Source organism: Heteronotia binoei, chromosome 4, assembly GCF_032191835.1.
Source record: "Heteronotia binoei isolate CCM8104 ecotype False Entrance Well chromosome 4, APGP_CSIRO_Hbin_v1, whole genome shotgun sequence".
NCBI classification, from domain to species: Eukaryota; Metazoa; Chordata; class Lepidosauria; order Squamata; family Gekkonidae; genus Heteronotia; species Heteronotia binoei.
This window is the reverse complement of record NC_083226.1, coordinates 117263320-117276659: the sequence shown is the minus strand read 5'-3', so window position 1 is coordinate 117276659 and position 13340 is coordinate 117263320. Positions and strand designations below refer to the sequence as shown.

The 13340-nt window shown below is 42.4% G+C and overlaps 1 protein-coding gene across 2 annotated transcripts in view; it reads right to left on the bottom strand.

The window, feature by feature from the left end:
- The window catches only part of LIX1 (limb and CNS expressed 1), a 58724-nt gene that overhangs the window by 14160 nt on the left and 31224 nt on the right, over positions 1-13340 (bottom strand). For both annotated transcript variants that reach the window (XM_060235650.1, XM_060235651.1), the window contains exon 3: positions 4054-4194. In XM_060235650.1, coding sequence (XP_060091633.1) covers positions 4054-4194 — 141 coding nt within the window. The remainder of the gene's footprint in view (positions 1-4053; positions 4195-13340) is intronic.

Here is a 13340-nt window from a genome sequence, read left to right as displayed (position 1 = left end):
TACTGAATCAGACCTTTGGTCCATCAAAGTCAGTATTGTCTTCTCAGACTGGCAGCGGCTCTCCAGGGTCTCCAGCTGAGGTTTTTCACACCTATTTGTCTGCACCCTTTTTTGGAGATGCCGGGGATTGAACCTGGGACCTTCTGCTTCCCAAGCAGATGCTCTACCACTGAGCTACCATCCCTCCCCCAACTTCCTGATGATTCCCTTAGAATAGATAATACTTGGGGCAGGGGCAGAGGAAGAACTGTATCCAGCATAGTTCCCTACTTAGGTTTTCTTGCCCTTGACCAGTCACTCTAGTTGTTGCTTATTTTCAGGTTTTAGTGGGGTGGTGGCGGTAGAAATAGCTGTTGGTGAATGTAATGGTTTGACTTTCAGCTTATTTCTAAGTTGTACTGAGGCTACTGATATCTCCCTAATGAGTAGACCATCAGTCCTATGATTTTCACAAATAGTGCCAAATGTATATATTGTGATAGTTGTTTATATGTATATATTGTGATAGTGGTAGGGTTGCCAAGAACAATTCAAGAAATATCTAGGGACTTTGGGGGCGGAGCCAGGAGACATTGGGGGTGGAGCCAGGAAGAAGGGTGTGACAAGCATAATTGAACTCCAAAGGAGTTCTGGCCATCACATTTAAAGGGGCAGCACACCTTTTCAAATGCCTTTCTTCCATAGGAAATAATGAAGGATAGGGGCATAGAATTGGGCTCATAGAATTGGACCCCCTGGTCCAATCGTTTTGAAACTTGGGTATTTGGGGAGAGGCACTAGATGCTATACTAAAAATTTGGTGCCCCTACCTCAAAAAATAGCCCCCCCCCAGAGCCCCAAATACCTGCGGATCAATTCCCCATTATTCCCTACGGGAATCGTTCTCCGTAGGGAATGATAGAGCACCCAGTAGACATTTCCCTCCCCCTCACACTTTCTAAAGCGGGGGGAGGGCCTCCAAACCAGGGAATCCCCTGCCCCCTCCCTCTCTCTCTCACACAAATACTTACTGGGTCTTGTTCCTGCAGAACTTTACTTGCTCTGAAAACAAAAGCAAAAGAAAGGGAGGGGCCGTTCTCTGAGGAAACTGTTACTGATCCTTTCCCATGAAGCCCTTCCTTTTTCCTGCTTCCTGCTCAGCCTTAAAGGCACACATTTTAAAAACGGTTTGCAGGTTTCTATACCTGCAGGAGCTCTAAAACTACAGGATGACTGTGGGAGCGGGGCTTTATTTATTTATTTATTTATTTATTACTTTACATTTATATCCCGCCCTCTCCGCAAGCGGACTCAGGGCGGCTTACAACAGCATAAAAACAATCAATTCAATAAAACATATAAAACCATAATTTACTTATCAATTTTAAAACTATTAGCGCTGTTTCAGTCCAATATAGGCGGTATTGACTTCTGACTATGATCGCCAGCATTCTGTAGGATGTCCGGTGGCAGCCCCTTTTCAATCAACCACAAAAGCCTGTTTAAACAGTTCAGTCTTACAGGCCCTGCGGAACGCCGACAAATCCCGCAGGGCCCTTATAGCTTCTGGGAGGGTGTTCCAAAGTTCTGGTGCTGCCACCGAAAAAGCCCTGGATCTCGTTATGCATAACTTGGCTTCTTTTGGGTCAGGGGCAGACAGCATATTTTTTGTCCCTGATCGCAGTGCTCTCTGGGGGATATATGGGGAAAGGCGGTCGCGTAGATAGGCAGGTCCCTGACCATAAAGGGCTTTAAAGGTTAATACCAACACCTTGAAGCGAACTCAGAACACAACAGGCAACCAGTGCAGCTCTCTCAGCATTGGCTGAATGTGCTCCCATCATGGTAGCCCCATTAACAGCCATGCCGCAGCGTTCTGCACTAGTTGTAGTCTCCGGGTTAGCGTCAGGGGTAGCCCCATGTAGAGAGCATTACAGTGATCTATTCTTGAGGTGACCGTAGCATGGGTTACCGTCGCTAAGTTGTTGTGCTCCAGGTAAGGGGCCAGCTGCCGTGCTTGCCGAAGATGGAAAAAGGCAGATCTAACGGTGGCTGCCACCTGAGCCTCCATTGTAAGGGAGGACTCAAGGAGCACGCCTAAGCTCTTGACCTTAGGGACCGGTATCAGTGGTACCCCGTCAAGGGCCGGCAGCTGGATCTCTCTCCCCGGACCGCCCCGACCCAGGTGGAGAACCTCCGTCTTCGTCGGATTCAATTTCAGCCGACTCAGTCTGAGCCAAGAGGCCACGGCTTGTAATGCCAGGTCTAGATTTTCCAGGGTACAGTCAGACTGGCCACCCATCAATAGGTAGAGCTGGATGTCATCCGCATATTGATGGCAACCCAGTCCATGCCTCCTGACAATCTGGGCAAGGGGGCACATATAGATATTAAATAGCATCGGGGATAGGACCGCTCCCTGCGGCACCCCACAACTAAGAGAGTGCCTCTGGGATGCTTCCTCCCCTATCACCACCCTTTGTCCCCGATCTTGGAGAAAGGAAGTCAGCCACTGCAAGGCAGATCCCTGAATCCCCACATCAGTAAGGCGGCTAGTCAGTAGCTGATGGTCAACCGTATCAAAAGCGGCTGACAGGTCTAATAACAACAGCACTGCAGAGCCGCCTGATCCAGATGTCGCAGGCTTCCCCTGCCGGCCAGCAGGCTGGGGGCGGAGAGAAGCCTGTTAAAATGGGGGATCCCCTGCTGGGACCTGGGGATTGGGAAGCTTAGATAGTGGCATTCTCCCTACATAACACAGCCTTTCCACCCCATTTGCTAATAGGGAGTCTAGAATGCTTGCCAGGAAGGGGTGGAGACATCAAGCCTGATGTCCACAAGAAGCAGATCACCAATCTGCTCTAATGGCCAAGTTCTACTATTCTTTTGAGTAAAACAGCCAAGCCCACCCAAGGAAGGCCTTTATGGATAACCAGCAAAGAAACCAGTGTTCCTTTATTCAGACTTTAATTAACAATTATCTTTCATTTTGGGTTTCCAGTAGCTTTGTTCACTCACTACAATTTTGGTGATCCAACCATGCATAAGGGAGAACATGCCAGCCTCTTAAAATAAAATGGTGACCACCAGGGGTGGAATTCTAGCAGGAGCTTTTTGCATATTAGGCCACACCTTTGATGTAGCCAATCCTCCAAGAGTTTACAAAAAGAGTCTTGTAAGCTCTTGGAGGATTGACTACATCAGGGATGTGTGGCCTAAATTTGTAATTCTTATATGTTGTGAGTGCCCTGAGCCTGCTTTGGTAGGGAGGGTGGGATATAAATAAATTATATTATTATTAAAATGCAAAGGAGCTCCTGCTAGAATTCCACCCCTGGTGGTCACCATTTTATTTTAATACAACACATGTATTTTCTAGTTTTGGTATGCATGGCTGCGAACTCAGGGCTTTTGAGGGTACACACTTGGGCATATTGAAGTGGGAAAATACATACATTGCAGTATTCACATAAAATAGTGAATACATGTATCATGAAAATTTCAAATAATGAGCTCTTCCATTACTTGAGGTTAAATTCCAACTACTGAAAAACGCTTGTCTTACTCCTTGGATAGATAGATTGGCAGAGGTGCCTATGTTAATTTCTTGGATGAAAATAATTCAATAAATAGGATATTCTTATTTTATATCACATTTTTGCAAAAAAATGCCATGTGTCTGTTTCCACTACACCTTTGAAATTCTGGTTATCCTCAGTGCTCCAGAGGGTCAGCCATCCCCTTGTTTTATGGTATAAACAACTGTTTACACTAAGAGAAGGGCTGACTCCCTTAATGTAAGGGGGGGATCATTGTTGGTGCCCTTGAAGTGGAATGAACTCCAGATCTGCCACATCCCTAGGTTTTTATTCTAAAAGCTTTTTTCCTGACCCTGCTAGCAATGTGTGCTTCAGAGGTGAAGAGGTAAGGATAGGGAACAGATGCATGAGTCATAATAGCTGGAATCCATCAATGGCAATACTGTTCTATAGAACATTACATCATTCTACACTGTTCTGTAGTTTACTGTAAACGTAGCTGATGACAACACACAAGGCTATATGTGATACTTACACTGGTTGAAGAAACAGCTTCTTGAACACTTTCCATAATGAACTCCTTTGTGATCCTGCGAGAAGGCAATTCATTGAAGAGAGAATTGATCAGAGCTACTTTTGCAGCATCTCGTCTTGCCTCTGCCCTGCTCAAGCAGTACTGAAAAACAAACAAGAGATTTGAAGGAATATTTTTTGGGAAAAAATCCCTCCTGGTAAGATGAGTTTGTCTGGTGATCTATTTTAACAAAATTCCTCTTATTCTAACATTAATGTGACTGGCAATTCCTTTAAATAAGACATCTTTATAAACTTTTTTGTTAGCAAACTATTTGCAATTGCAACCTACTCTGGTGTCGATAATACTTTTCAGAACAATTTCAAGTAATCCAATTATTTTCGGCCATCAAAAATATAGCAGTTTCCTGGTAAATCCAGAGTTTCGAATGCACACCAAGGCTTTATGGCTGCCATGATGTAGACTAGGGGTCCCTAAGCCCTGGGCCATGGACTGGTACTGGTCCATGGCCTGTTAGTAACCGGGCCACAGAGCAATGCAGAGGTGCCATACTGCCCCTTTCACCCGCCGGGAATCCAGGCATATAAAACAGGCAATATGGGTCGCTCTGAGACTGCCTCGGAGTGAGGCAGAGCAGTGAGGCTGCACTGCCTCTTTCATCTGCCTAGGTCCCAGGCGGGCAGAAGGGGTGGCAGGGCTGCTCTGCCTCGCTCTGAGGCTGCCTCCTCTGCAAGGGAAGGCAGCTTTGGAGTTAAGCCATGCTGCCTCCTTTATCTGCATGGGTCCCAGGCAAGCGGAAGGGGATGCGGGTTGCTCTGACTTGCTCTGAGGCTGCCTCTCTATAAGCTGCAAAGGGAAGCAGCTTTAGAGTGAGGCCACGCTGCATCTTTTGTCCCCCCCAGTCTCCTCTGTTTGTGATCTTCACTACCTGCTCCTTCACCTATCTCTTCACTTAACTAGTGGAGAGGCATCAGAAGCAGTCCCAATCTCTACCCCATGTAAAGACCCCTATGGGGTGCAGGGATGAGTTATGGGTGGTGGGGCTGCCTGGGTTGACAAAAAACCCTGCCAGTCCATGGAAAAATTGTCTTCCATGAAACTGGTCCCTGGTGCCAAAAAGGCTGGGAGCCATTGATGCAGACTGTTGAGGAGGGGTTGATTTTTTCTAAGGAGATAGTGATTAATACACTTCGAAGGATGCTGTCTGACTCAAGAAATCAGCTGATTAGAAAGATTAGAGTCTGCCTTCAAGGTCCCTCATTGGGGCAAGGTGTCTGAGGAGGCAATATTGGACCAGTTTCAAGGATCATGACACAAATTTTCTGGACCTGGAACAGTCAGGTATTAAAACACAAATTGCATTGGTTGTGCTGATTCTGCATTTAGAAATGGACAAATGGAGTACAATTATGTTAATTCTTCTGGACTTTTCAGTGGCATTTGATGTGACTATCAGATCCTTCCTGGAGTTGTGGGGAGGAGTATCTGACAGTGGTTCTGATGGATTAGTCCTGAGATGTAGCAGTGGGAGATACATTACTCCCTGGGTTTTGCCCTCCATCATGACTTTTAACTCTTTAACACCTATAGGAAGATGTCAGGAGATATTCTCTATCAGTTCAAAATATGATCATCAATGCCTTGATGATATCCAACAATATATTTCCCCCATTTTTGTCATATCAGGATCAATGGATCAGTCCCTGAATCAAAGCCTGAATATTGTGTTAGGCCAGACAGGGGCTACCAAATTAATCCAGACAAATACAAAAACTGGACTAGTTGAGAAGGTTACTGATATTACTTGCCTTGGATGGGGTTATACTCTCTTTGAAGGATTATTAGGGTTCCTCTGGACTTTGCTTAATTGTGAGATTATCAGGTTGTGGCAGTGGCTGCTAACTCACTTGCCTAAACTAGGCTAAGGCAGCCTTGACATTTTGCTTCTTTCAGAAAGATCTGACCATGGTCATTCATACTTTGATAACATACCATATTGATCACAGACACATATTCCATTTGTATCTGCCTATGGAGATAGTTTAAAACTGCAGCATGTTAAAAATCCTGTAGTTCATGTCCTAACACAGACCTGTCACAGGGAACACATAATCTCTATTGTGGTCTACCTGTATTGACCACCTACAGGCTTGTGGTCCCACTTTAAAGTCCTTCATGCATACCTTCAAAAGTGCCTTCATCCACATGTTCTTTCTTATTCCCTTGCATGTGCAATAAAGGTGCTACTCTGTAACCTTGCTTTCATCAGACTGTGAGGGCACTGTCACTTTGGGGTACGGCTTCCACTGCAAGTTAACCTGGCATTTACTTAAACCTGGCTTTTCAAGAAAGCTTAGTGAAGGTGATTGCTCAACATGTTTCAATTTATTTTTGAGTGAATGTCTTCAGGACATTTCAGGGCTGTGATTTAAGAATCTTTAAATAATTTTAGGGTGTTTAAACATCCTGGTCGCAATTTTATATAAAAATTGCAGCAAGAACTAAAATAGTTCACGTCAGTTTCTAAAAAACATACAAAGTCCAAAACACACTTAGAAGTGATATTACACAAATAAAATTTCATTTTCTTTTGCAATCAATGTTTTATCAAATGTATTTTGAAAAATCTTCCACTGCTTACCCATTGGCATGGTATATGAATGGGCACACCTTAACAGTCTATATGCAATTCTATATACCTCTTAAAATTTCCCTAAGTTGCCTATATCAACATATCTAACCATACTCTTATTATTCAGCCTTCTCTTGTGGGTTATGTGAATGTTTACTTTCTCAAATTCCGAGACCAAATTCAGACTTGTATGCTTTTAATAATAAACATTTTAATAGAAACCAATCCAAATAATTTGGATTTAAACCATCTTTGTGAAGACAAAACCCAGTAAAAATGAAAGATAAAAGAAACTATTTATTTTAAGTAAGGCTAGCAAAGCAGCAGATCAAAGAGGCTGCATAAATTTAAAAGCAAAAGGCAAATCTTTGCAGACCAAGAGATGTCCAAATCTAGAGGGGAGAAAAGAGGAATAATTCTTACTTTCTGGAAGTAATTGGAAACACAAAAGCTTAATCAAGCTGTGAATTTTAATTTAGGTCTAACATAAGACTTTCTCTTGCAACCTTCTTAAATTCAAATAGGTTTAGTCTTGTAACAGCACAGATTTGAAATTCGCATGAACTGACAGAGTTTCCTCTAAGCTGAGTTAGTGTGAGCTGGTTTATAGTTTTTCAGACTTCAGCTCATTCATTTTTGTCTTAGCTCAGGAATGATGGCCCAAGAGCAAACTGATTCATACAGTAGCGAAATCACTCACAACTTTAATGCCAGTAGCTCGTGAAGTAGAATTTTTGCTCACATAACTCCACAGCTTAAAGGAAACACTGGAACTGAGTGCTACAGGTTTTTAAGAATGTTTATTTTTTCTAAGGTGTCTGAATGCCTGTTTGACAGTTTTGGAAAAAGTCTTGATGTATTAGTAAATGAAAATAACTGCAATGTGAACATCAACGGTTGCCCCTCCTCCTTTAATCCACATTGCATTATTAAGATCTTCATGGAGATGGCACCCCTTCACATACTCACAAAAAAGGGAGGGAAAGGAGAGAAGGTAAGAAGAGACGTGCATGTTGTAATGCACTGTTATGTGCTTAGAACAGAATGGGCAGCAGCATCATTTTTGTTGTGCTCAGGGCTTTTTTTGAGCAGGAACACACAGGAACGCCGTTCCAACTGGCTTGGTGTCAGGGGGTGTGGACCTAATAGCAAATGTGTTCCTGCTGAGTTTTTTTCTACAAAAAACCCTGTGTGGAATAATGGTGGTATCAGGGGGTGTGGCCTGGTATGTAAATAAGTTCCTGCTGGACTTTTTCTACAAAAAAGCCCTGGTTGTGCTATTTTAAACTGAGATGGTATGTGAAAAGAGAAATCTCTTGTAGGCTCAGGAATTCTATTGTGTGCATAGAGCTCCTTTGACTTCATCTATTTTATACTTTCTTTAGAACAAAGCAGTAGACAAGTGCACCTTAAAGACCAACTAAGTTCTATTCAGAATGTAAGCTTTCATATGCTCTTAAGCAGACTGATGAAGCACCTTGTAACGAACTCGGTAAATAACTGGCAGCCAATGCAGTTCCCGCAGCCCAGCTCGCACATGTTCCCACCGAGGTAGGCCCAATAGCAGTCTGGCTGCTGCATTCTGCACTAGCTGCAGCTTCCGGGTTCGGCACAGGGGCAGCCCCATGTAGAGGGCATTACAGTAGTCTAGCCTCGAGGTGACCGTTGCATGGATCACTGTTGCCAGGTCATTGCGCTCCAGGAAGGGAGCCAACTGCCTCGCCCGCCTAAGGTGGAAAAAGGCGGATTTGGCAGTGGCTGCTATCTGGGCCTCCATTGTCAAGGAAGACTCCAGTAGCACTCCCAAGCTCCTGACCCTGTGCACTGGTATCAGTGACGCACCGTCAAAAGCTGGAAGGGAGATCCCTCCCTCCGGACCACCACGCCCTAGACAAAGGACCTCTGTTTTCGCTGGATTCAGTTTCAGCCCACTCGACCTGATCCAGTCTGCCACGGCTTGCAGCGCCCGGTCCAGGTTTATAGGAACATCGGCAGCCCAGCCGTCCATCAATAGATAGAGCTGGGTGTCATCCGCGTACTGGTGACAACCCAGCCCATATCTCCGGGCAATCTGGGCAAGGGGGCGCATGTAGATGTTAAATAACATCTTCCTAGTGCTAATGGTATAGTGGCCAAACTGTAAAGTTAAAGGAGCAGATTTGATGCCCTGGAAATTCACAAAGTACTCTGCCTTCAATATTTTGCTTGGATCAGTGTAACTTTCTTAGTCTCTAAAGTACATATCCTATTCAAAAGATCTTACCAAGCTCTTTGGCACTCAAGTACTTGACTTGCTGAGAACTAAACCTTCTTTTTCTTCTCTTAAACCAGGTTCTTCAAGTAGACTGGCAGAGATGAATTATGGAGCTCTTTTGTCCATTGTTATTTCCCAAGGACCAGGAGCACTAAACATCTGCTAGGAAGACTAAATCCTTCTGCTACTAAATCCCATCAACAATTTCTTTAATTGCAGCAACACATTTAAGCTGCAGAAAATCACAAGCATCATTTTAGGAAACTGGTCATAGAGAATTCTGCATTACATTAAATGTCCTCTACAGAAATACACCGTTACGGATTGGTTAAGGTGTATCACAAGTAAAGAAGATTCTGATGTCTGAATTGAATTATCACTGTTGTAACTGGATCCTCTGAAAGGAGGTTCCAAAGCAAGCATGGAATAATCTAGGCAGATAATATGGGCAGAATAGTGCCAGTTCCTTTTTACTTGGATGAAACTGAAGGGTATGTGGTTTCAGTACTATAATGCAGACTATCTTTATTTTAATTCTTGCAGCAGTTTAACTATGAAATCAAGAGATTAAAGGAAGGGTAAACGAAATCTCTGGATGGAAACAGAAGGCAGAGGCTGGGGGGGTGGGGGACAACTACATACTTTCTAATAGCCAAGGATGTGGTTTCAGGAAGTTACCTAAGGCTACAATGATGGAGATGAAAACCATATGCTCATATACTTTAGGTGATGATACTCTGTGCCTAGTGAATCAAAGATCTCCTTAAATCATGATAAATGTGGGTAATGAAATTAAGCTCTTGCTGATATAGAAATAAATGTAACTCTTGCATTGTAAGCCTAGTATGTTTCCTAGACTATGTTAGAAGACGTATTATATATTCTACAAAATTACCTTAGTAGAAACCAGCAAATGACAGAGGCAAGTTTGCATACTTTATTTAGAGCTATTTAATAATTAAAAAGATTTACATCCTGTCTTTCCATCAATGGCCTTCAAGACTACTAAGACTATGTCTGTACTGGGAGCATTTTTTCCAGTATTCCCCACGCCCCCTCCTGAATGCCCATGTGTCAAGATCTGGGAACTTTGTAGATTTGTTATCATGTGTCCAGTGTATGTACTGTATGCTTTATTTTCTGAGGGTAACTACACTTTTGAAAACACAGGTTTTTTCATTAGTTTTAATCCATGCAGTATTTTAGCAGTTGCATATGTAAACCTGTTATATACTAGGGCCAAACTAGACAAGATGGGTATCCTTGAGCTCACCCTGAGAAGGCATCACCATTTAAAGAGCAAGTTCCCATCCATTAACTCCTTTGCATTGTGGGAGCCCAGTTTGAGTTTACTACATTCCTCAAGAGATAACAATTTGTATACTTCATTCATTAAGCTATTTCTCTGGGGCTTTATGAACCACCACAATACATTTATTTCTTTCATCCTCAAAGGTACAATCTGGAGAGCCAGTTTGGTGTAGTGGTTAAGTGTGCGGACTCTTATCTGGGAGAACCGGGTTTGATTCCCCACTCCTCCACTTGCACCTGCTGGAATGGCCTTGGGTCAGCCATAGCTCTGGCAGAGGTTGTCCTTGAAAGGGCAGCTGCTGTGAGAGCCCTCTCCAGCCCCACCCACCTCACAGGGTGTCTGTTGTGGGGGAGGAAGGTAAAGGAGATTGTAAGCCGCTCTGAGACTCTTCGGAGTGGAGGGCGGGATATAAATCCAATATCTTCTTCTTCTTCTAATTAGAACAATCCTAATGGGTCTCTAGGTTTCCAGTTAATGGGTCTCTAGGTTTCCAGTTAAACTATCTCAGGAGTTTGGCCTTCATTAGACATTTTTAGGTTGGATGTAAAAAACTATGAGCATATCCTTGCAATTTCTAATTCATATGCTCCCCAGCCACTCCTGAGGGTCAGTGGATCATTGGAAACAGCACAGGATGTAGAGCTCATGAAATGGAGTCTTTGACTTAATCACCTGTGATTGTTAGAATAATTGAAACCATATGATGGATGATCATTGTTTCCCTGTTTACAAGTTAGAGTGAATGTACATACAACCCACCTGTATGTGCATACACTGGTTTGTATCAAAAAAACAATGTGAGTTCATACAAATGGAACTGGAGACTATTACCTGTATATATGAGGGGTTTCAATTACAAATTTGGCTGTATATACATTGAATGCGACATGAAAATTAGAACACTTACAAAGAAAAATCTAGTATGTATTGTATACAGATTGTGTGTGCATTCACTCTAACTTATGAACAGGGCTGATGTTCTTTGGCTTAGCTAATCTTCTAAAATAAACTGGTGCAAAGAAAGATCTTAGGTAGGTCCTGGAATAAATATGGAGAAACTGATAAAACTTCCTTTGCTCTGATAATCCCCGCACCCCAACAGATTCTTACTGGTACTATTATTTCTGGCTGATAAATTTTATATGTTCAACTAAAATGCACAAGATTCAAGAACACATTTAGATCATGATGACTACAATAGGTCTCTTTGACCCCTAGCACAGGTGCTTAAAACTTACTAAATGTAACAACCTTAATACTGATAATACTATCAATTACATCTTGATAAGACAGCTTTCCTGCTTAGTATCACAAAAGGTAAAAATATTTTTAAAATTGTGTATACATGTGTTTGTTGTTGTTAATTAAATATGTATTGAGCCTACTTCGTTATATTTAAACTAAAAACATGGTCACTACCATTCCCATTCATAAGAAAGCAAAAACATCTGCTAGAATTATCTGTGGGCTGACATCAGAGTTCAACAAAAGGGGAACAAGAAATTTATCAGATAGGCCTCAAGTTGCCCTCTTTTACAATAAGTAGAAAGCGGGGTTTACATGGTTGGCTGTAGTTGCTATGATTAAATGTCACTCTATAAAGTGGCATCAGGAAAATGCATGAGATATATAGTTGCATCAACTACATTTCACATGCATTTAGTATTAATGTAGCGACCAAGGGCTCCCATGTCAGACTGAAATGCCAGCTTACCTGCATATGAGAAACCCCTTAAACTGATTCCAATTCAAAATTACTCTTTGTCTAATATTATCGTTAAGTCAAGCAGGAAAAAAAATCCTTAAGTGATGGGCTTGTTTAGCTGCAAATGTGAAAAGCCAACATTTCACTTCTCTTACGACCAGATAAACATCCATGTGAATGTAGCTACTGCCTTATTGCTCCATAGAACACAGATACCAAGAAATACAGTATCAGCAAACAAGCTGAAAAGTATTTTGTCTTCTCTTCTACATAAGGAAAATATATGGTTCGTGGTTGATAGACAGGGAACTGACCAAATGAGGCTGCTATCAGATTTCATAGCATGTGAAGCTCAAAACTGGACTGGCCCCTATGAACTACAAGCAGATGATGTGCATGGCAGTGGATCTGTCTTTACCTCCCCGCCCCCAGATCTCCCCCAAAGTTAACACTAGGGACTAAAGGACAGCATGGATAAAATGCCACAAAGCTGGAGGAGGGGTACAACTTTCAATAAGGAGAGGAATGGCATAAAATTGCTCCTCCTCCCTCTTGGTTCACCACATTCCTGCTACCAGCAGAAGAGGGCGGATTTCACCCATTTTCTTCTCTGAGATTTCTTCAACTCCCAGCACTGGCTTTGCAGGGATCTTAGAGGAATGCTGCAGGGCAATGGGAAAAGATCTGCCACAATGAGTGCTTTGTACTCTTGGCTCATAGAAGCCATCTCAATAACACGATTTAAAATCTTAGAAGTTAATAGTAATAAAATACAGTGAGTTCTGATCCCATTCATTCCAAGGGCTTCCACGGGAGAACTTCCCAGTGAATTGCACATGAATTCATTAGTTTTCACCAGAATTGTGCCAACAGGAAACATATTTGTCTGTCAGCTGAAGTACTGGCAATCCATTTCTTTAAATCTGTTGAATGAATGAATATTTATTTACAGTCAAAGACCATTATTTACAAGCCACAGGCAATTAACCATCATGCAACCTTATTAAAATCATCAAAAATATTCCAAAAAGTATATCGCTTTACATCTGTTAAACCTTTTCAGAGCTGCATCTCCATTCCTCACAGATTCCTTTTTTTCCAATTAGACCTGTCTGCTCTTTCTTAATGTTATTTCCTGAAGGGGTAAATCTACAGAAGCCTTCATAGCTTGTCCAATATCCTTTCATGCACTTACCAGAGTCAGAGCTCTGATGGTATTGTTAAAGTATTGATAACCAAGGATACACATAAGGGATGCTTCATATATGCTAACAGCATTGGAAGTGCATCATTAAATACACTAGGGAGACATTAGATTATGTGATAGGGCTAATAAGAATAAGCACTGAAGCACTGGCAGGCCAACTGTTGACAGAGCAGGCTG